The 23,913-nt window shown below is 42.3% G+C and overlaps 1 protein-coding gene across 1 annotated transcript in view; it reads right to left on the minus strand.

Annotated features, from left to right (window-relative positions):
- Positions 1–23,913, minus strand: part of LOC140118364 (S-adenosyl-L-methionine-dependent tRNA 4-demethylwyosine synthase TYW1-like) — a 117,003-nt gene that overhangs the window by 70,693 nt on the left and 22,397 nt on the right. Inside the window, exons 5-8 of the mRNA XM_072136201.1 lie at positions 10,403–10,597; positions 8,695–8,979; positions 8,425–8,544; positions 1,689–1,806 (exon numbers count right to left, since the gene is read on the minus strand). Coding sequence (XP_071992302.1) covers positions 1,689–1,806; positions 8,425–8,544; positions 8,695–8,979; positions 10,403–10,597 — 718 coding nt within the window. The remainder of the gene's footprint in view (positions 1–1,688; positions 1,807–8,424; positions 8,545–8,694; positions 8,980–10,402; positions 10,598–23,913) is intronic.

Here is a 23,913-nt window from a genome sequence, read left to right on the forward strand (position 1 = left end):
TCAATCCAATAGAGCATCTTTGGGATGTGGTGGAACGGGAGATTCGCATCATGGATGTGCAGCCGACAAATCTGCGGCAACTGTGTGATGCCATCATGTCAATATGGACCAAAATCTCTGAGGAATGCTTCCAGCACCTTGTTGAATCTATGCCACGAAGAATTGAGGCAGTTCTTAAGGCAAAAGGGGGTCCAAACCGTTACTAGCATGGTGTACCTAATAAAGTGGCCGGTGAGTGTATATTCCAGTATGTAAAATAGTGGACTATTTTATTGGTTATAATCTATTAAGATTATTTAGATGATAATCCATAACCATGGAGAATACAAACAAAGCTTGCAGCTCTGTAGTTTCCATGTACAATATTATGACCCTGATATCAATGATTGAATCATTTGATTCATTTGTAAGGAATTATAGAAACATGGCAGCAGATACATGCTCTAACAAGGGGCAGAATGAAATAAAGATAGGTTCCAGGTACGTAGAGAAGTGTCTGCAGGCTGGTTTCCCTCAGGTTTCTTCCTTTGGAGCCTAGTATGATTGACATGGCTCTGATAGGATCCTTATTATACAAAAAAAATCTGCAATCTGCAAAGGGTTAATGACCAATAATATTTCTTATGGTGTCTGGGGGTTACTTACCTCTAACTGAATGCAGCAGAGTGCTGGAATTCTCTATCAGAGGAGACGACAAAGGGGTGCAGGCCCAGATCCTCTAAAATTCCTGCTGTGCCAACCAGCTGCACCCCTACGCCTACCTCCCTTCCCACACTGCCAGCACCTCCAACTCCCCCCCTTTTTACACTCTGCTAATCTCTTTTAAAGCATGCACCCTCATTGTCCTTCTCTTCAAATAGCCCACATTCCCGTGATCACCTGTTTGCACGCTATGAGAGACGGGCCTGGCTGGTTTTCCCATGAAAGAAAGTTCTAAAATTTTAATCCTCTAGTGATGTTCACACAGTAAAGATCACTCAGTTGTGTTCAGTGTAAGATTCAGCAGTGTGGGCAGGCACCAGGTTGACATTCATTGATTCCTCTGTGCTATGAGATGCTGTGTGTTGACAATGTGTTTAGGTCATCAGGGAACAGGGTTTAACTACACTTTCATTTATCTTCTGAAGATTCTGCCAATATCTGACACACAGAAAAAGAGTGAGGAGATAGATCAGATTCGCGAGATGGATATTAGACACAATGACATACTCAACTCTGCTGCCTCACCTAATCAATAAAAGCAAAGTCAGCAGTGCTTTGTCACCCCTCCCCTCAGCTCAGCGCCTTATCTTGTCTGTAGAGTATCTCAGCTGTAAGCTGCGGCTGGACAGAAGGTGATTATCTGTAGTGCTCCCTGCTTCCGGCCCCTGCCCCTGCTGCAATACAAGAGAAGGTAGAGGAATCTGCCCGACCAGTGTCAGGAGTTTATGGTCATATCTAGGGACAACCAAAATGTAAACATCAGGACTGATAGGTCAGAATTATAATCTCTGAAATGCTGTATTTTGGTTAACAACATTGAATTAGAGAAGGTGTTATTTTATTAGACTGGAGAAATGCAAGATGACAAGAGTCTTCAATCTTCTCAGGATGCTTGAAATTTTCCTACAGGACCTTCAATGTCAATGACTGCATGGTCCTGAAAAGATATGTTCTTTACATGAGACTAGAATACTGGTTTCACATACCTTGCTTAGACAGGGCCTCCTGAAGAGCTGGCGTGATCATTTCTCTTGGTTCCTCATTGTTGGTTTTCTGCAGAGATCTTCCCACACTCCCCTCCTCTCCATTGTTATCCTGGTCCCGCTGAAAAATAATTAAAAAAAAAAATAAATAATAATACGCTGCATAAGATCACTGGCCTACTAAAATCACAGCAATTAAAGCATTCCACTATCGCAAATTCTAAATTTTTTTGAGATACCTTAAAATGCAATACATTACTATTGCAGTATATTATACACACTGAGACAGACAGAGCCCGTCTATAAAGTCCAGATCATGGCATTGTGGGTAGACAGAGGAGCCTTCTTTGCCAACCTGGATGGCAACATTTCCCAATGGCCATGTGTGGAGTATGTCAGCATTTTAGTTAACTGGAATCCATTAGATAGGTTAAACTCTTACCATCAGTGTCAGCATTGCTCACAAACGGTGCAGCAGGAGCACAATGATCAGATGCTACGCCAATGCAAACTCCATTAACTTTATGCTATGGTGGCTTAGTGTAAGGCTATTCATGGCACACCGTTAGCTGAGAATCTATCAGCTCTGAAATCTCCCCACATGCAAAAACATCAGCTAAAAGCATTGTGTAGGGTACTTTAATAGCCTTCCAGATATATCCTTCCTCTGTCAGTGATGTTATGCTGGAGAACACTTAGTTTTAGTCTTTCTGCACAGAAGTTCTCATTGCACATTTACATTAAGATGATTATGTTACCTGCAAAGCATGCTGTATTCATAAGGCCAGAGTTTTTTTTTTTTTTATATATACACAAAAAAAATAACACCACACATTTCAGTAATGATGTGCATTTGTGTGCACCCGGTTTCTATATATCTAGGCTATTACGGATATTTGAAAATGCTTCTACAGTATTTTATAACACACAATTTTTCTATCCCACGACAAGACATCTACGTGAAAGTTTCAAGTAAATATTAGGAAGTGTTATTGTTTCGCTATAAATCCACAGTAATGCCAAGTTCTTTATAGTGTACCAACACCCATAATAAATAAAATACAGTACAGCTCTAAAAATTTCACATAAAGTAGGTTCTGTAGGGAAAAAAAAATCATTGTGTGGAATTTCAAAATCATCATACTTTTATATATTTCCCCAAATATAAATTCCTGAATTCCTGTATTTCCACCCACAACTATGTCAACATTAACATACCAGCAATAAAATCCAAGATTACTTTACTATACCTACAAGAAGATAACAAAAAAGTGGTTATATTGTTTTGGCAATAGGGATTTAGGGGAGGGGAATGAATACTTTAACCCTTTCCTCTGAGGGTGATGCCACACGTGCCGCTTTGTTTGCATTTACAAACGCAAACAAAGCCACACACCCACAGGGGCGGGTAGCGACTCGATTGCATCAGCGTTTCTATGGAAACGCCTGCGATTGGGAACAAGCCGCCAGTGTTTTGCATGAAATTAACGCAAAACACCGACGGCTCGTTCCCAATCGCTGTCGTTTCCATAGAAACGCCGATGCAAGCGGGCCACGGCCCGCCCCGGTGGGTGCGGCTTCACCCTTGGGGCTGTTGAGTCGGTGAGCCAAAACTCAAACTCCTCAATCACACTCACACACACACACACGAGTATTCCCATTGGGGGTATAAAAGCATTATACTAAACCTCAACAAACCATATTTTTCCATTGAGTTTGAAGACATAAGCACCTTTCTGCAATTTTGATTCAAAGTGTAAAACTGTATTTAAAAAATGCCTTATGTGCCCAACACAGAAAATAAATAAATGTAATGTATGGACTTGTGTAGGGTTCATAGATACATCATAGTCACATGTTCACATAAATCACTAAACTAAAATAGCCAAAAATGTATAATAATCGTGGGGGGGGTGGGGGGGGGGGGGGAGTCATTTCCAACATTGGACGCAATTTTATATTACGGGGTTAAAAGCAGGGAATAATAGTTGATTAAAAGATCAGACATTTCAGGGTGCGGTAAAACTTAACGCATTTATGATTTTTACTGTTAATATTTATTTGAATTCTAGGGAAACGGGGGCAATTTATCCATTTTTTTTAGACCCCCTATGGTACTACAGTATGGCAGTATATGGGAGTTTTCCACATAATATGTTACAATGTGGAAATCACACATTGTAATAGGGTTAAAACTAGACAGCCTTGGGTCTTTATAAGACCCGAGGCGGTCATGGTAACAGTTTGCTGCTCCCTGATGATCCCGGCACATCAGACTCACATCAGGAAATCCTATGCCAGCGCCTCATCTCGCAATGCAGCAAGTCAAGCCAGGACAGAACCATCGGCTCAAGAGCAGTGAAGCTAGGGTGCAATGCTCTGGCTTCGCTTGCTGGACTGCACATGCGCCGAGGGATCAAAGAACCTAAGTGAGCAATAAAAGGGGTAATTCCAGGAATAAGCATAACTCACATACAAATTGGCCCTTAAAATATAAGAGAATATGTAATTAATCGTTTAAAATTTAGCTCCCCCTAGAAGAAATAGGGCATTACAGCACAGTCCCGTTTAATTTGGGGAACTAAAGAGGGTCTTTTCTTCCGTATATTTTTATTACTACATAAATGCCACATTACACCCGATTATTCTTTCTAAGAGGTAATCCATTGAGGAACTAAAAATTATAGCAGCCTGGCAGCCATTTAGTAACCCCCGTACAGAGATTACATTGAGAATACCTACAAGGTTACATTGAATGTCCTGTTTGCAAGTAGTTCTAATCCAAACCAATAAGGTGGCGCATTGGGAGCCCATGTAATGATCCAGATGACATGACTTTGGTTTAACAATATGTAATGCAATGATATGTAATACAAAATGTAATGTTATTTTGTCCCTAGGGTGTATTGGTGACCCCTAGTGGTTATTTACTATTAATTCAAGCTGATTGAGATCTGAATAATAATACCTTTATTTATATAGTGCACACAGATTACGCAGCGCTGCACAGAGCTTGCCAAATCAGTCCCTGTCCCCTATGGGGCTTACAATCTTATCAACCTATCAGTATGTTTTTTGGAGTTTGGGAGGAAACCGGAGGACTCCCACGCAAACACAGAGAGAACATACAAACTCTCTGCAGATGTTGACCTGGATGGGACTTGAACCCAGGACTCCAGTTTTGCAAGGCTGTAGTGCTAACCACTGAGCAACTGTGCTGCCCATAATGGGATGAATGGGTACCACATTCTTATTAGTCAGTCCAGACAGTGGAAGGAATTTCTCCCTTCATTAAAAACAACTGTTCTAGTGGCAGTGCAGTCTTGTGTGTACTTTGGAGTTGGAGTGAGGTGATGTGAAAGCAGCAGCTGGATAGGGATCCAGAGAGGAGGTAGTAAAGCTGTGAGTGAGGAGAATTTCAGGAAGAGCGGCTAGGCTATTGTGTGAGAGCACTGCTCGAGAGGACCCCACATATCTCTCTGAGAGAAGTTATTGCTTCAGTTACAAATAAAAAGTAACCACAAGCGTTATTTATCTGAAAAGATCCACACCCAGTATGGTTCATATTGGATGCCAACATAAGAAATATTGCAGGACAGGACTTGCATAAATCAGCTGCAAAAGAGAAGGACAAAAATAAAATTAAAAATACCGTCACCACCACCATCTCCCTCCAGGTCTCAGCCAGCTATTTACCAGCTTGTAACCAAGTATTGTGCCTTCATTTTATGGGAGACATTCTGCAGTAAAGTAAGTCCCTGCTGCAATACACCGCGCACGCACATCAAGGGCCCTCTCAAACACCATCAGGCCAGGGACCCTATGTACAGAGAGTGCCCTGGGAAAACTACTAGCACTACAATCCTCATCATCATCTAACACCAGAGAGGACCCTTCAGCACCTAAGGAGTTAGAGGAGAGAGACCCCAGCTAGCCACTGGTATATACCAATATCATCATAGCTGGGCACAGTGGAGGATTCACAAGCCACCAGCCTCCCTGTCACTAGTATAGCCACCATCATCATGTCCTCATTGCTTCATTATACCATCTTCCCTCTCTAGGCATTACTACTGCAAATACACTTTTAAAATAAGCCTTATTTTCCCATAGAGATAAATCCCTGCCCATCAATAGTATTGCACACACATAGCGTTAGATGTGTAACAGAACTACACAGATCCATTGTCTGCTAGCGTTCTCTCCATTCATCTTACCCTTTCGCTCACAACCGGTTTTACTGAAATGTTGAGTTTCCATAGTAACAGAACAATACTTACAAATCAGCCAAAATTACAGGGTCTGCTGAAGATGAATTTCAGAAGAAGTAACCATTTCTCTTTAGCAACAATTTTCTTTTGTCAAAATATTTTTAAGCTGACAAATACCAAATATTACAATTCAGGGTCTTGAACCACCACTAATATCCCACTGAGATGCAATTATTTACTGGAAAAAGAAACTGCAAAACCCCCATAGAGCCAATTCTACCTTACACTGACAAATGTGTGAAACCATGACAATTACCCTTTTATCATCAGCATTCAGGACTAACTGCATCATAAATCAACCCCTCCTGTCACCACACCATCTTTACCGGAAAGAATCAGATGTCATACAATGCCTCAGCACCGTGTAAAGTGAAAAGTGACAACGTTATTCTGCAACATTGTCAACTCACCTCATTGATCATTTGCAGAGACCATCAAAGAGATTAGAATTGCCAAGAGCTCGGTTAAAGGGGTGTTACAACCAAACAAGACTTTAAATGGATTACAAAGCCATTCACTCCTCAAAAATCCACAATTATTTTGGCAGCACTGCCCGATACAATGTCACATTTCTGTCCAATGAAAACTACCCAACATAGTTGTGCATCAACTCTGCAGCCAATAATTGGCTGTAATGACAATATAGGGAATTAAAAAAGAAAAAAAAAAACAGAACCAATTATTTTAATGGCTGTTTAAATCTCAACAACTAGTTACCATATTGCATTTCAGACTTCTGAATCAAGGTTAAGAAAAAAAAAAAAAAAAAAAAAATCATAGACAACAATGAAATTGGTCATATGACAGTGATGTCCTTTCAGCGTCAAACCAAGATAACAGTCTTGCAGTTCTTACAATTCCTAGTCCTCAGTGGGGAGATGGTGGTATTAATAGAGCACCTCTAGGCTCTGGCTTCAGAGCATTATGACACCATTGCACTTCACCGACCACTGCTTACTTTTCTGAACCTGCTCATTGACATCACGGTGCTCTCTTACATGATCTTGTACGACTAACATATTTATTAAAACAGTGTATTGGGAGGGATAAAGTACTGAGATGTCATAAAAAGATATGCCCTTTATATACTAAGAAATTATAAAATTAAACAGAAAAAGAACTATGACCGATACAGGTTATCTGAATCCAAAATGGGTGGAGTTGAGGAGTCACACTTAAAATCAGGTATGGAGGCATGATGACGACAAGTTCCCATTTAAGGTTTTTCTTTAAATATCTTTTCCTTGCTTCCAACCTGCTCCATTTATACTCACGTCTGATAAAGGAAAGAGGGAAGTTAGGTCAAGTTTAAGGATAGGGAATGGATTTGAGAGAACCCAAAATAAAGTTCTATGGCCTCACAAATACATAGCTCAAACCTCATTAAAATTATACAAATGTATAATTGTGCCAAAAGTCTCCCAGAACAATGGAAGACTTATAAGAAATGATACTTGGCTGATATTATGGAGATTCTACAAGGCTTCATTGTGGATCCTTAGCATTTCACAAGGCCCTTCAATGTAACTTCATTTTTCGTAAATAATTAACAGTGGAATCTGCAGTGTGTTGCTTTTCACCTACATTTTAAGATCTTCTAAGAAACCTGCCCTGAAGTCTGCAACATTCACAGAGGTGGTTATGTCCTTTTTAAAAGTGGACCAATTTTACTTAGTACTGCTTTCCTAAATTACCCAGGTCCAGAGATATAAATACATAATTATCCTACATATGGAAGGGTGTATGTTAATTGAACAAAGTGTATATCACACTGTATGGATTTTACGCTTTGGTAAACAGGATAAAAGAAATATTACGTTATGGCACAACTGTACTTCACAAGATGTTGGAATGGTTTAAAAGATAAGCAATTTATTTCATTTCATTTTTAGCAGTTTTCTATTGACCAGATCACGGCTTGTTGGCAATGGAGTATATTCTACGGCTGTCAGACATGTTACTATGTGGTTCTCTCATGTCTAGCGACATCTAGTGGTATGAAACACTTACATCAAGCAAAGTCTGAAGGCAAAATAAATCACATCCAGAATCATGTTGAAGAAGGGTTTTCTACATTTTTTTTTTACCCATGTGTCTCACTCATCCATGAAACACTTTTGTTTCATCTCTCAAGTCCACTCCTATACACAGGTACATATTCCATTGAACAAAATGAGATAAAGGACACGCTCACAAAATTTGACTTGTGTGCCAGGAATGACTTGTTGACTTTATCCTGCAACTCAACCACTGTGATACGCACTGTAAACCCATTCCCTTTGTTACATTAAAAAATATTTTCCAATAAAAGGCAAGTTTCCTGGCTATAGACATTACATTTTTCTGCTCCTGTGGTCCATAAATCAAATTTTTGCACCAATATTTCGAATTTTGGCTTTCATTATACACAGAGATGGTCAAAAACTGTGTCATTGGTGTCATTACATACAGCCATCATTGCTACTTACTTTAGCTTTCTTCATGCTACTCATTGCCTTGCCCAAATCTTCAACATCAATTAGAGCATTATTTCCCGATTCCTTGTCCCCCTCAGATTCTGACTCGCTGGTAGTTTCATACAGTTCTTCCTGTTAAACATAGAAAGTGCTCTAAATTGCTTGTATAGTATGCATTTCTGTCTGGCTAGTAATACTACATACACATTAGGGAAATTATCAGCAAGTGGTTCTTACATATCAACAGGAAAAATAAATACTTGAGTCACTGTCCATATTTACCTCCGAGCCTTCATGCTCAGATTCTCCGTTGTTCTGATCTTCGTCCATAGATTTTGCTTCATTCCTTTTCGTTTTGCATTTTCCTTTCTTACATTTGCCACTACATTTCTTTTTCTCCCCATTTACAAGAGCCTTCAACCTATTCAAAAATTTAGCTTTCCAGGCAGTGAAGTCCGCTTCTATGCTGCCATGCTTGCTTTTCACCACATTACAATCTCCCTCTGCCCGAGTCATCACACGGCTGGCACTTAGCATCCAAAGCCACTTGTCAATGTTTTTACCAACCTTTTAACGAAGCAAAGAAACCATTAAGTACATAAAATATCCTTTTTTGTGCATAATTTTTGTTAGTCCACATAAACATGTTCACTTTGATAGAACACTGATAAAGCTTGTGCCACAAGTAGGAAACCCCTAAGCAAAAGGAGGGCTAGAACCCGCTGCACAAGAACATGCCGCACAGAGGAAAAGACAATAGACAAGAACTGAATTTAAGAGTGTAATAATTAAAGTGTAACCGTCATTTCAAAAAAAAAAAATGATATGTTGTAGGGCAGGCAATTTAAAGCCCTTCTGCAATTAGATTAGTTACCCGAATCTTGCTCCTTCCTCTAGACTGCAGACTTCCCCTAGATGTCAGTGATCTCTAATATGGCTGTTGCTAGGCACATTCCATCTTCACAGAGGAGCTGACTATGGAAGAAGAGACACGCCCACCTGTCCTCTCTGCTCACAGCTGATTTACCTCATGTCTCACTGCTTCAGCATTCAGTCATGTGCAGAGAGAAGCCCTAACTAATGTAGTAACAAAACACCTCCACTTTTATCTCTCCCTCAGCTTTCTCTACACTTGTATATATACAAATAATCCACACAGGCACCCACAGCCCCATCACCTCACACTCCACAGCAGGAAGTGGCAGGAGAGACTCTCTCTTGCTGTCCCCTCATGTGCCGTGCTGAAGTTTTCCTTAGGTAGGTACATGGATATATAGATAAGGGATGGATAGGATATACACAGATAGAAAGGATATACAAAGATAGATGGAATATACATAGATAGCTATGGTGTCATTGGTCAGTAGTGTGTGCTTGTGATGAGGTGACAGAGGGCAGGTCCCGCCTCCTCCTTGCTGATTGTAGTTTTTCTGAGTTGGAAACCATGGTTGCTATGGGCCAAAAAAGGTACTAAATGAGGACTGAGAGGCAAAATACTTTGAGGAATGATTCCCAGGGACACCTAGAGCAGAATTATGTATTTTAGTTTTTTTTTTGCTCAGAATGTCTGTTACACTTTAAACATGATACATGAAAACCATCTAGAAAGAGGACCTTTTACCACCTCACACATGTGGTAATGAACATTATGTAGGGGCTGCTTCACTTTTCTTTCTTTCTAGCCCCCACTGTTAGAGAGATACCGAGTATCCAACCATTGTAATTCTCTCCACTGTCAGATAGTCTGTGATGGAGCAGAGGAAGGGGCGTGGATTATGCGAATCTTCTGATACTGTCTTATTAGTGGCAGGCAGTGGCAGAGAAGCTGCAGTGTATGTGCACAGTGTGATCTCTATATGCTCATCTGTCACACCGTCTGCTGCTCCTGTCAGCAATGTTTGGCTCACAGAACAACTGCATGGAGAATATGCTGAAGGAGGACAGGGAGGCAAGTAAACAATTCACAAAACTAAAACTAAAGAAATCTTACCGTGTTGTAATGGCTGCTATACACGGAGTTGCCCAATCCAAACACAGCATATCGCAAGCCTTTAAGAAAGGTTTTTCCAAAGCGAAAATCATTGGAGGCCTCTTCCAGCCACTTGCAAAACCACTCAGCACTTTCAGGAGGCACGCCATCAGTGTATGTGGCAACAAGGAAGACACATATGGTTTGATTTGTTGTCTACAAAACAAAAAAAACAAAAACAAAAACCACACACATTAGGAGGGTTGAAGATGAACAGTAAATTATTCAATGACCAACAATTATGGTAACAACTATGAATGTTGTATTTTTCTGTAAGCAATCATTCAGTGCGATATCATGTATGCCGCATGATTGGAGTTACCCAGCCCGGACCTCGAGAAAGAAAAGCTGCTCAGTGGAATGGGAACGTGTGAGACAACATCCCCAGACTGCGTTCCTAGATTGCATTCACGGACGCCACTACATTAAACACGTGGGAAACAGTCAACAAACACTCCACACGGCGTCTAGCGTTTGGTCACTCCCGTACATCACAAGCAGAGACACGAACACAGAAGTGTCCACACTGACATAAAAACCAGCACCTGTCAATCAACCGTGAGTGTTCAAATTTAAGTTTACAGTGACATCTACATTTAAAATTGGACTCGTTTCATATGAACCATTTGTAAGAGATACTGCAGGTGTAGGGCCCTGCACCCTGTCAGTTAACAAGCCTCCTGGATATCAACTCACCTCTAACATATATATTTTTTACCGTCATACCGTCACTGTGCTCTGGTATTATCCTAATTATGCATGCCTCCAGTATCCATGTCATAGCATGGCCTGCTCCCCCTTTACAAGAGCAGCACCCAAAACATAAATCTTATAAATCTTTGTTTTGTTTTTTTGCTGAAAACGCTGCTTTACCGTAAAAGACAAGATCAGCATAACAAGCGCTGTCTACGTTTGGTAAAAAAAAAAAAAAAAACACACAAAATCATGGAGGGTGCCCAGGAAGCATTATAAAAAGAGGCCAAAATGCAAAGGACATGAGGAATGGGGGCCTTCTAAGAGGTGGCATTATAAATTGGTGCATTTTTAGAGGGTATGTATTAAAAAGGGGAATTATAAATGGGATAAAATGAGAGGAAGCTTAATGAGAGGGAATTATGAATGGGCAGTAATAAGTGGGGCATTAGGTATAACTGAGATAAGTATACTAGGTCAGTCCTCTAAAACCATTCCAATTTCTCATGGGGCCCCATGGGTTAATTGCCCACCCGTGCCCTACTGATCCCTTGGCTTCCTAGGAATCGCTAGCGATATTCTATTGAACAACCCTTATACTAGCCAACACTTAGCAGGATATACTTAAGACTGTAATGTTTCATAGAAGTTACTACAGGCGGTCCCCTACTTAAGAACATTCGACTTCCAGACGACCCCTAGTTACAAACGGACCTCTGGTAATAAGTAATTTACTGTAATTTAGCCGTGGGCTACAATAAACAGCTAAAACAGTTATCAAAAAGGTGCCACCAATTAAGATTTATTGTTACTCCTGGTTCTTATGACAACCCAACATTTTTAAAATCCAATTGTCACAGAGACCAAAAAAGTTCTGTCTAGGATTACAATTATAAAATATACAGTTCAGACTTACATACAAATTCAACTTAAGAACAAACCTACAGACCCCATCTTGTACGTAACCGGGGGACTGCCTGTATAATGTTGTGGAGCATTTTTGACACAGTTCACCACCATAGTTATTTAAGAAAATTACTATTATGACTTTGCATTTGTATCTGTATAACCAAATACTATACCTGTCGGTTTACATACGTTTTGTTCTCTGTCAGTAAAATGTGGAAAAAAAAGAAAAAAAATTAAAAAAAAAAAATGGGGCAGTCAACAGAAAGCTGGGGCATAGAAATATTGAGGCATAGAGAGGAGAAGGGGAGAAGCCTAGTGAGTACACAAAGGAAAATCACGATCACAATAGAAAATAGTCAGATTCGAAAAAAAAAGTGACCTTAAAAAACAAGATTTACTTTCCATTTAGTTATAGCCAAGCATTTAAAAGAAAATTTCACATAAATTGAATTGATGCTTGAAATAGTTAACTATCACACAGAGCATCTCCAAGCCAGTAAAGGTGTCTTGCTTCCAGGTGAATGAAGGTGCAGTCTACGGCTCTGTTTATATAATAGGAATATTCATATTAACTGGAGCAAAGACAATTTACCATTAAGTTCTTTTAATCACAGGCGGAGCAGTTTCCTATCAAGACAAGGTCATGACAGGCCACGAACAATGTAAATGCTAATGTGCCATTAAATTCACTGGCACTACTGGAACTTTTGCTCCATAAAAATTCAAAAATGCGAAACTAAATCAATTTGGCTGTAGACAGCTGATATGTAGGTCAGGTACGATGTGCTCTTGTTTTGTTCAGTAGCAGAAAAGTGATAAGCAAATGCTGACGCACCATAGCAATGGAAAGTTTCACATGACAAAAATTCCTAAAGCCAAAAAAGTTTCATATATATCCTTAGCTTTTGTTCAAGGACTTTGTCCAACAACTTGATAGCAGTTATGTAAATAGGGTGGGAACAAACCAAAATGGGAACCATATAGAGTTTGGCAGCCTCCCTAAAATAAAATGCACAGTTCATTTATAAATAATGGGGTCAAAAGGCTTTGTTAGGTTAGACAATTTCTGCTGCTTTTGATAGGTAAAAAAAAAAGTCACCTTGAGATTGTGATATCCTTCAATGGCCAACGGAGAATTACAAGCAAGCTTTCGAGACAGGTCCTTTTATCAGACATGGTATAACAGGCTTACTGAACTGATACAGATTTTATATACAATGTACAGGGAAGTAATGAGAAAAACACACACACACACACACACACAAAGTCTAAGGGCACATTCACATGGCTGTCTGTGGGGACGTACAAATTTGCGGCCGCATGTACGTCCCCATAGACAGCAATAGCAGCGCAGATACGGTGCCACACATGTGGGCCGGGTCGCACACCGCTAAAAGATAGAGCATGCTCTATCTTTTGGCATGTGTGCGGCCGTGCGCCACTATTCTCTATGGAGGGAGGAGGGGTCACCTCCTCTCCAGCACACGGAGGTATGCCCGCACGGCGGGCATACCGCGTGTGAATGGACCCCAAAGTTGAGCCAAACGGTCTGTAATTAGATGACTTGGGCAACGTGGTGTTTTATTTCCTCCAAGTTAATGACTCTGAAGTATCCGATGACCCTTTATCTCAGGATAACATTTGTTAGATGTTGTAGTTGGTTCCTTTGAATCACTTTGACACCCTCCACACAGGACTAAATTTATCAAAGAGGGTAATAAACTTGTATTCCCAAATTAATCTCATTTTGTGACCGGAAATTGGCCTTTGAGATTAGGACCTTCATATCCATGGGGTTATAGTCAGGACTGCATAAGTGCTTGGCCACAGGTAGAGGTTTCTGCTCATGTTTTATTATTTGGCGATGAGACCTGATCCGGGCTTTAAATTATTGCCGTTTCTCTCCAACATAAAGGCCGCAGACAGGATATTTTGTGCACACAATCAGGTAGACCACAATAGAAGTGTAACAGGAGAATGTGGCTGGGATGTCATATTCCTGCTGTGTGTTGGGGATCTGTATCCTGTCTGTGGTCAGAATCAGAGCACAGGTTTGGCAGCTCCTAACATTACAGGGAAAAGTTCCTTTGTGTATGTTTGTTGGTAGGGAGCTCCTGATCACAATATTCCTCAGATTTGGAGGTTCCCAGTAGCACAGCAATGGAGGATCTGGGAACATTGTCTTTAGGCGGTCATCTTTGTGGAGTATGTGGTAGAGTTTTCTTGAGGTTGTTCTTATAATCCACATTTGGAAATACCAAGTCACAACCAGTGGTACACTATTGTGATTTACCGTTTCTTTGTATTGGAGAAGATGGCTTCTGGGTATCCATGTGGCTCTACTGATTTGATTGTCAGTTAGCATATGATGGTATCCCTCATTTAGGAATGTCTTCCTTACAATTGTTTGGATTAGCGTTTGTTGGACTACAGCAGATACAATTATATCGGATGGCCTGGCTGTAGATGGATTTTTAATTTTTTTTTCTTTTAATATGTGTAATGTGAAAGCTGTCCCATCTCCGGTATGAAGGCCAATCAGCCTGTAGTCCGGGTACAGTTATTTGGGATTTTTATGGTTGTGTCCAAGAAGTTTATTTCACTGTATGAGAAGTATAATGTCAGGTTTATTATAGGATGGAATTTGTTGAAATTTTCATGAATTTGAACCTGTCCAAATGATCAAAATATCATCAATAATCCAGTTGTATGCCAATGGTTTGATGTGGCAGTATTCTAGGAAGACATTTTCTAGTTTTGCCATGAAGAGGTGGCATATTGTGGTGCCATCTTTGTTCCCATGGCAATTTCAGTGTTCTGTAGGTAGATTTGCTCCCCAAAGCAGAAATAAAAATTTGGTCAGCTGCAATACTGGGTCTGAGGCAATCCCATAAGCCTTGCGATTAATTTGGCAGGCTTTTCCATTTTGTGTGGGATGTTAGAATATAGGGATTCGACATCCTAAATTGCAAGGATACTGAACTTAAGGAGAGGCCCTATGAAAGATATTTTTTTCTGAAGGTCTGTGGTGTCTTAGAGGAAGCTGGTGGAAATTCTCACTAGTGGAGGTTAAGGATACCTTCCTACCCATCCTGAAATCTTTTCATTGAGGGTTCCCACACCTGAGAGGATTGGGTTCCCTGGTTCATAAATTCCCAAAGAGAAGTTTCTTATATGTACTCAGCATAAGAAAATAACACCTTCTCTAATTCACTGTTATTAACATAAATGCAGCACTTCACAGATACAAGTCCAACCTCTCGACAATTAGTCCTGTTGTACACAATTTCAGTTTACCCTAGACACAACCCAGTAACTTCTCACTTGGGGGGGGCAGGTTGCACCATCTTGGACTGGGATTGAGCAGATGCAATAACTGTCCGTCTCTGCTGTGTGGCTGTAGCCACGCTCCCTGCCCGGAGCTTAGAGACACTGATTACATTCTGTCAGTACAGGCGGTCCCCTACTTAAGAACACTCGACTTACATACAACCCCTAGTTAAAAACGGACCTCTGGATATTTGTAATTTATTGTACTTTAGTCCTAGGCTACAATAAACAACTGTAACAGTTATTAATGGTGTCTGTAATGAAGCTTTATTGTTAATCTTGATTCTTATGACAACCCAACATTTTTTAAATCCAATTTTCACAGAGACCAAAAAAGTTCTGGCTGGGATATACAGTTCCGACTTACATACAAATTCAACTTAAGAACAAACCTACAGACCCTATCTTGTATGTAACCCGGGGACTGCCTGCACATGGTGAGCACAGAGGAGCTACAAACTACAAGGAGATAAGTGATCCGGGGGAAGCAGGCACATGTAAGCGAGATGTAGCAGAGCTGTGTGTCTAATAGGCATCTAATGGATCTCATGATCTGCGAGATGTAGCAGAGCTGTGTGTGCAACAGGCATCTCATCTCTGATCTGTTTCATCTCTCCCTCTCTGTGTCAGTACAATGTCAGAAGCCATATAAAAGTGCACATACACACTGTACCCTGATAATCTAACCACATCGTCACCCCCACAAAAATAGACAATGCTGTAATGCGTCTGCTTAGAGAGGCCCCGCCCACACCCTGGGATTTTACACTGAGCAGCATAGAGAGTGACAGGAGCGAGTTATCACTAGGGGATTGAGATGTGAGAATTGTCTTTCGTGGGAAACCCCTTTAAGTCACTTGCACTTTCCATCTCCTATTAATTGGCTTAGTTTTGTTTACTACTACAGATCTGTGCTTTACGTGTTGATAAATTACTCTACACCCCTTCTAGTACACATTTGGGAAAAGGAGAATTATTCTCACCGTTAATTCGGTTTCCATTAGTCCACCATGACGGCCCCAACTGGAGGATGGCCCTTGACCTCTGTAGGGACTGGAAGCAGAGAGTTTAAATGCCCCTCCCCCGCATCCACACTCCAGTGGCTACCAAATAACTACACCGGCTGTGGATGCAACCCATTTATTGTATGTTATAGTCACACACAGATACAACAGGTTAAATAATAAAGACTAAGACTACTCTGTCTTACAAAGCAAAAGGGGACGGGAAAAAAATATATGGGTCGTCATGGTGGACTAATGGAAACAGAATTAACGGTGAGAATAATTCTCCTTTTCCATGGCGTCCCCCATGACAGCCCCAACTGGAGATGTACCAGGTTACCAGTACTTCTAGGGGGGGACAACTGCCTGCAAGACCTTCCTACCGAAGGTCTGGTCCCTGGCGCCTTGGACATCTAATCTGTAGTGTCTAGCAAATGTTAACTGGCTAGACCAGGTAGCTGCTTTACAGATATCCACTAGAGAGGCCCGACGTTTTTCAGCCCATGAGGCAGCCACCCCCCTGGTTGAGTGGGCCCTGACAGTCCCAGGAATGTCCATTTTTTTCGGCCTTGTATGCCTCTTTGATGGTAGTTCGGATCCAACGGGCAATAAGACGCTTTGGAAGCTTTTTTTCCCCCTTGTTCTTTCCCGTGTACTGCAGGAGGATGTTGTCGTCCTTTCTCCAAGGTTTAGAAATGTCCAGGTAGTGGAGAAGACATCTCCTCACATCCAGAGTATGCCATGTTGCCTCCTTACTGTTTTTTGGGTTCTGGCAAAAAGGTGGTAACACAATTTCTTGATTGCGGTGGAAACTGGAAAACACTTTGGGAGCGAAGGTCTTATCTAGAGTTAAAATTACTCTATCTTCCAGAACTCTGAGATAAGGTTCTCTAAGGGAGAGGGCCTGAATCTCCCCTAGCCATCTAGCTGAGGTTATGGCTATAAGGAAGGTCAGCTTAAGGGTTAGGCTTCTAAGGTCAGTATTCTCTAAGGGCTCAAATGGAGGACCTATCAGGTGATTCAACACCAGAGACAGATCCCAGTTTGGGACGTTTTGTTTCAAGCGAGGCCTTAATCTGGAGGTAGCTTTCACAAACCTCTGGATCCACTTGTGCTCCGTCAAAGAAGTATCAAAGAAGGCACTAAGGGCCGACACCTGGACTTTGAGTGTACTCGTCTTCAGCCCTTTATCAAAACCTGTTCGCAGGAAATCCAGTATCTGCGAGATGTTGGGAGACAACTGGTTAGGCGGAACGGAGCCGCAAAAGGACACGAATTTCGTCCATATTCTGGAGTAAATTCTATGGGTGACCCCCTTGCGACTGGCCTTCATCGTGGAAATTACCTTGTCAGATAGCCCCTTGGCTGTTAGTATCTTCCTTTCAGGATCCATACAGCGAGCTGGAGAGCCTGCGGATTAGGATGAAGGACTGGACCCTGGAACAGGAGATCTGGACGAGGTGGTAGCAGGAATGGATCCACAAAAGAAGGGTGTGGGCCCTGCACAGCCAAAATGCACCGGTTGTTTTATAGACACAAAAATGCCAGCAATTGTATACAAGAAGAAAGTGTGTCAAGACAACCAAACTATAAACAAAATATCAAACTTTATTTACACATATGCAATTTTGACAAACACTGACCAATTTAAAAACACTTAAAACGTGTAACAAGTACACAAACAGGACTCAATGGGATGAAAAATGTCCAAGTCATCCCAAGAAAACCACCCTGGCTACAACAAATCTTATCTGGTGTTGATGAATATACAATAAGAGCTCCCAAAGGGAATCAGCTACATAAAGTGCATGGTAACACAACAGTATAGTAAACTTTTCCTACATAACAATCATAAGAAATAAGGCACTGTGTATCACGCATATATATACAAAATCATGGTAATTTACCAGACAACACCAGAGACAGCCAGGGGGACGTGATGCTCCACGTGTTCCGTCACCTAAGGTGACTTCATCAGGGGAGAGCAATCAGCTGAGTCGGTGTGGCGGCTTTTATAACAGCAGTGGGAGTCCCCTTACCTGCGGGCTGCTCAGTTCACATCCGGTTACTGCACCAGAAGTGTCAGATGTTGTAATTACATGTGCGACACAAATAGCGCCAGAAATATTTTTATGCGCACGCGCTGTGTACAGGAGCGCCTGACTAAATTTGAGTAAGGCGCTCCTGTACACAGCGCGTGCGCATAAAAATATTGCTCACCCCTGATGAAGTCACCTTAGGTGACGGAACGCGTGGGGCATCACGACCCCCTGGCTGTCTCTGGTGTTGTCTGGTAAATTACCATGATTTTGTATATATATGCGTGATACACAGTGCCTTATTTCTTATGATTGTTATGTAGGAAAAGTTTACTATACTGTTGTGTTACCATGCACTTTATGTAGCTGATTCCCTTTGGGAGCTCTTATTGTATATTCATCAACACCAGATAAGATTTGTTGTAGCCAGGGTGGTTTTCTTGGGATGACTTGGACATTTTTCATCCCATTGAGTCCTGTTTGTGTACTTGTTACACGTTTTAAGTGTTTTTAAATTGGTCAGTGTTTGTCAAAATTGCATATGTGTAAATAAAGTTTGATATTTTGTTTATAGTTTGGTTGTCTTGACACGCTTTCTTCTTGTATACAATTGCTAGCAGGAATGGATCCGCCATTGCCATCTTTTTTAGCCAAGGGAACCAGTTCCTTTTTGGCCACCAAGGTACTACAAGTATAACTTCCGCCTGGTCTTCTCTGATCTTTTGTATGACTCGGAACACGAGAGGTATTGGAGGAAAGGCATACAGTAACAGCCTCCCCCAGGACTGGCTGAATGCATCCCTTTGGTTGAAGGGAACTGTGGGTTCCAGAGAGAAGAAACGCGGGAGCTTTGCGTTCTTGCTGGAGGCAAACAGGTCTATTGACGGATGTCCCCACCTCCTTGTTAACTGAAGGAAGACGTCCTCGTGCAGACACCACTCGTTCTGATCGATCTTCCTCCGACTGAGGAAGTCTGCTGCCCGATTTTCTTCCCCCTTGAGGTGAATGGAGGAGAGGGATTGAAGATTGTCTTCTGCCCAGGCAAAGATTTTGTTTGAGAGTGCCAGGAAACCCGGATTTTTGGTTCCTCCTTGGTGACGTAAGTATGCCACTGTAGTGACGTTGTCCGAGAAAATCCTAACGTGCTTTCCCTTCAGCATTTGTGTTCTGGACCTCAAGTACAGATCTTAACTCCCGATAATTTGAGGAACGGTATCTCACTGAATCTGGCCACAGACCCTGAACAGGATGACCTGCGACAAATCGCTCCCCATCCCGACTGACTTGCGTCCGTCTGTATAGTTGTAACTGGCCAAGGATGCCAAGGTACTCCTTTTCCTAGACTTGTCGGATCTGTCCACCAGTCCATGGACCGTGAGACAGAGGGGAATTTCCACTTTTGGCTTAGGTGACGAGGATCTTTGTCCCAGGAGGATAGCACCCAGTTTTGTAGTGTGCTTGTGTGACTGACTCCATTGCACGCACTGGATGCATGCAGTCATGAGTCCAAGGATCCTCATTGCATCTCTTATGGAGCAGCACTTCTTCTTCTGGAATGTCTTTACCTGGAGAATCAGATTTTCTCTCTTTCCTGGTGGGAGAAAAGACATTTGTTGTGTGGAGTCTATTAGTACTCCCAGGAATACCACGTTCATGCTCCGGTCTAGGTTGGATTTTTTTATGTTGATAATCCAGCCCAGCCGTTGAAGAGTCTTCATGGTGATATCCCTGTGAAGAATCAGCTCCCGACTTGAGGCACTTCCTACCAGAAGGTCGTCCAGGTACGGAATGATGGATATTCCTTTTTTTCTCAGGAATGCTACTACCTCGACCATAATCTTCGAAAAAGTTCTCGGTGCAGAGGATATTCCGAAGGGAAGGGCTTTGTACTGAAAGTGAACTTCCTCGACTTCTGATGACAGGACTGCGAACCTGAGAAACTTCTGCAAGTTGGAGTATATTGGGATGTGGTAGTAGGCGTCCTTCAGGTCTTTTGTACACATGAACGCCTGGCGTTGGATTAGAGCTGAAGCGGAAGAGACGGTCTCCATCTTGTAATTTCGGTAGAGGACGAACTTGTTTAACCCTTTCAGGTTGCAGATCATCCTGTACTTCCCGTTTGGTTTCTTTATGAGGATTAGTGGAGAGTAATGTCCTCTTCCTTGATGTTCCGGAGGTACGGGGATAATCACATCCAGCTCTATCAACTTCTGTACTTCTGTCCAGAGTTGGAGCCACAGCTCCCGAGAGGGTTGTCTGGTTAGGACGTAATTTGTGGGAGGAAGAGCGGTCAATTCTATTTTGTAGCCGTCCTGGAGACTAGATAGGATCCAGGGGTTTGACGTTATCTGGCTCCATTGCTGATGAAAATTCAACAGTCTTCCTCCCACCTTGGCGTCATTGCTTCCTGAAACTCGGGGCGGAATTGCTGGCACTGAGGAGAAACCCCCTGCCTCTTCCACCTTTGGGGTAGCTCCATCTTCCTTGCTTACCCTTACCCCTAAAAGACTGTCTCCTGTCTTTGGGGTCACGAAAGGAAGTTTTCTTCAGATTGGTCCTGGATTCTGGGAAGCCCTTTTTCTTATCCGCCGCCCTCTCCAGGATGGTGTCCAATTCAGGCCCAAACACGTACTCCCCCTCGAACGGGATGCCGCAAAGTTTAGACTTCGACCTGAAGTCTCCACTCCACTGACGCAACCAGAGGGATCTTCTTACCGAGTTGGATAGAGCTCCTTCTTTAGCACTAATCCTCACTCCTTCCGCCGAGGCATCCGCAATGAAAGCTGTGGCTGCTTTCAGGGTCGGAAAAGTATTGAGTAACAGCTCCCTTGGGGTTCCATCCCTTACGTGCTTTTCCAACTCCATTACCCAGTGGAACAGGGTGCGAGCTACGGATGTTGTAGCGATGTTGGACTTAAGGTTCAGCATGGAACACTCCCAGCTCTTTTTCAGCAAGCTATCAGCCTTTCTATCCAGCGGGTCCTTCAACTGGGTAGCATCCATAGTTCCATAGCCTGGCTTCCTCTTCATCAAATGAAAGGCGGTTCCTAAATTCTTTAGAAAGAGAAATTTTGTTTTCCGGATTCCTCCATTCTTCCAGAATCAGATCTCTGAGAGTATTGTTGACTGGGAACACACGCCTCTTCTTGACTTTGAGCAGACCGAAGAGTTCATCCTGAATGGACTGCGTCTCTTCTACCTCCTCTATTTTTAGGGTATCTCTTACAGCCTTTAAGAGGGGCTCTAGGTCTTCAGAGGCCAGCAGGTATCTTGACTCCATCCTATTTGCAGAGGTGGAGGGGGACGTATCAAACTCTAAAGAATCCTTGACCGTAGCTCCTTCAGAGTCTGAAGCGGGATCAGAGGATGAGTCCACTATTCTCTGTCGCTTTTGAGGAGGTTCCTGGGGGGCAAAGGCAGCCAAGGATGATGACACAGATGATCGAACTTCCTCCTGGATAAAGCTGCACATCTCATCCATGAATGAGGTCTTTTCCTCACGAATCAAGTTATCCAGGCATTTTTTGCACACAGGTTATTTTATATGCACTCGGTAGTTTTTCAACACACATGTTCATACCTCCCAACATTTGTGAAGAGGAGAGAGGGACAAAATGGTGGCACGCGGCGATCCCCCTAAGCCACACCCCCAATCACTCCCTGGCCACGCCCCAAATTTTAGCCATATTAAAATAAAAATCATCTCAAAAAAAAAAAAAAAAAAAAAATAATTTATCCTCATTGGGATTTGAACCCAGAACCTGCAGTGTCCATGTACAATAATAACACAGCGCCTCAACCCACTGAGCTATAGCCTCAGTGATTAACAAGGTGGAGAATTTTGGTAACTAAGAACTATGACTATATACTGCCTTGGTATATAGGGAAGGATCTTCTCAGATTATTGTAATTATCAGATTATTATTAATTATTATTATTATTATAAATTTTATTATTGAGATGATTATTATTATTTTTCCCATTATTAATAATCATCTCCATAATAAAATTTATAATAATAATAATAATAATAATAATAATAATAATAATTAATAATAATCTGATAATTACAATAATCTCTGAGAAGATCCCTCTCTATATATCAGTGCATTAGTTTGTATCACAATGTAACACTGGCTGATAACACTTCTTAGTTACCAGAAATCCTCAGCTCTGGGTCACTGGGCTTATAGCTCAGTTAGTTAAGCTCCTGTCTGCAGTGCAGAGGTTCGAATCTCAGCCTGGCCAAAACTTTATGTAATTTAATTATATAAATAGCTTGTGTCTGGGGAAGCCCTGGAGACCATATATGGACAGATGCTGATCTGAAGCTGATGACGTGGTCCCTGCTCTCCAGCTAAGCCGACACTTCTCTGAAAAGGATTCCCTCTGTAGAAGCCATTCTGTACTGTGAGTTCAGACTTTCAAAGTATTTACTATGCGGACACAGCGGGACCTGGGGGTAGAATCCGTGACAATCTCATAGCTGCCCGTGACGCGGGGCAGAGGTACGAAAAACGGGAAAGTCCCGTCAAAATCGGGACGGTTGGGAGCTATGCATGTTGCATTTTTTATGGGCCATTTTCTTCCTCTCAGAGGAGGATTGCTCCTTAGCACGGCCTTTTTCCTTGGGATCCTATCAAGGAAAGGAGAGCCCAGATAAGGAAGTGCTATAAATGGGACGTGCGGGTGACCCACCACCCTATCCCTTTAACCCCTACTCACAGGAGGTGGGGATATGAGGTCCAAACCTGAGGCCTCCAAATTGCAGGGTTCCATGCACCTAGAGGAACTACAGTAACCAGCCAGCCTAGAATGTAATAATAACAATTGAAGGCCTGGAGATCAGCACTGTAATGGTTAAAGGGTAGGATTTTACCTGGTACAGGTAAGCCAGGAGAGATCCACCAGGGTCTATAAGGTAAATGTGGCCCATGTCAGAATGTAGTATACATAGTATAACAAACATAGTATGTACAAACATAATATACAGGAGTATATAGCTCAGAGAGATGCGAGGTAAAAACCTGACCTGAATAAGCACCAAAGGAACCTTTAAGCTCTCAAGCAGCAGGTAGAGGTGTGCTCCGGTATGAAGATTAGACCTCAGATCAACGCGATTACCATGCTGGAGCAATTTAAACTTACCACCCCGCGATCCTGCTTCCGGGTCGTGAGGCTTTGACGTCACTTCCGGTTTCGTCACTCCACCGGAAGTCGACGCAGGTGCCGACCGGAAGTGAGCGGGAGCGCGAGGATCGTGCGTTCCGGGTGTCCTAGGCTCCAGGAGCTGCGGGCAGAGCCGGAGAGAGGATGCAGTTCCCGATGGGCAGAGGAAATGGCCGCAACCTGATCGAGGCCCGGAACTGTGCTGGGTAAGGGATAGGTCCCGCGCCATGGTGTCCCCCCTCACTGTCCCAACTAATGGGAAGAGAGGAGAGAAACTTCTCTCTACTCCCTGCCCTGTGTAGGGACAGGAAGCCACTGGAGTGAGGGT

The sequence above is a fragment of the Engystomops pustulosus genome, chromosome 2, assembly GCF_040894005.1.
Source record: "Engystomops pustulosus chromosome 2, aEngPut4.maternal, whole genome shotgun sequence".
In the NCBI taxonomy this organism is placed as follows: Eukaryota; Metazoa; Chordata; class Amphibia; order Anura; family Leptodactylidae; genus Engystomops; species Engystomops pustulosus.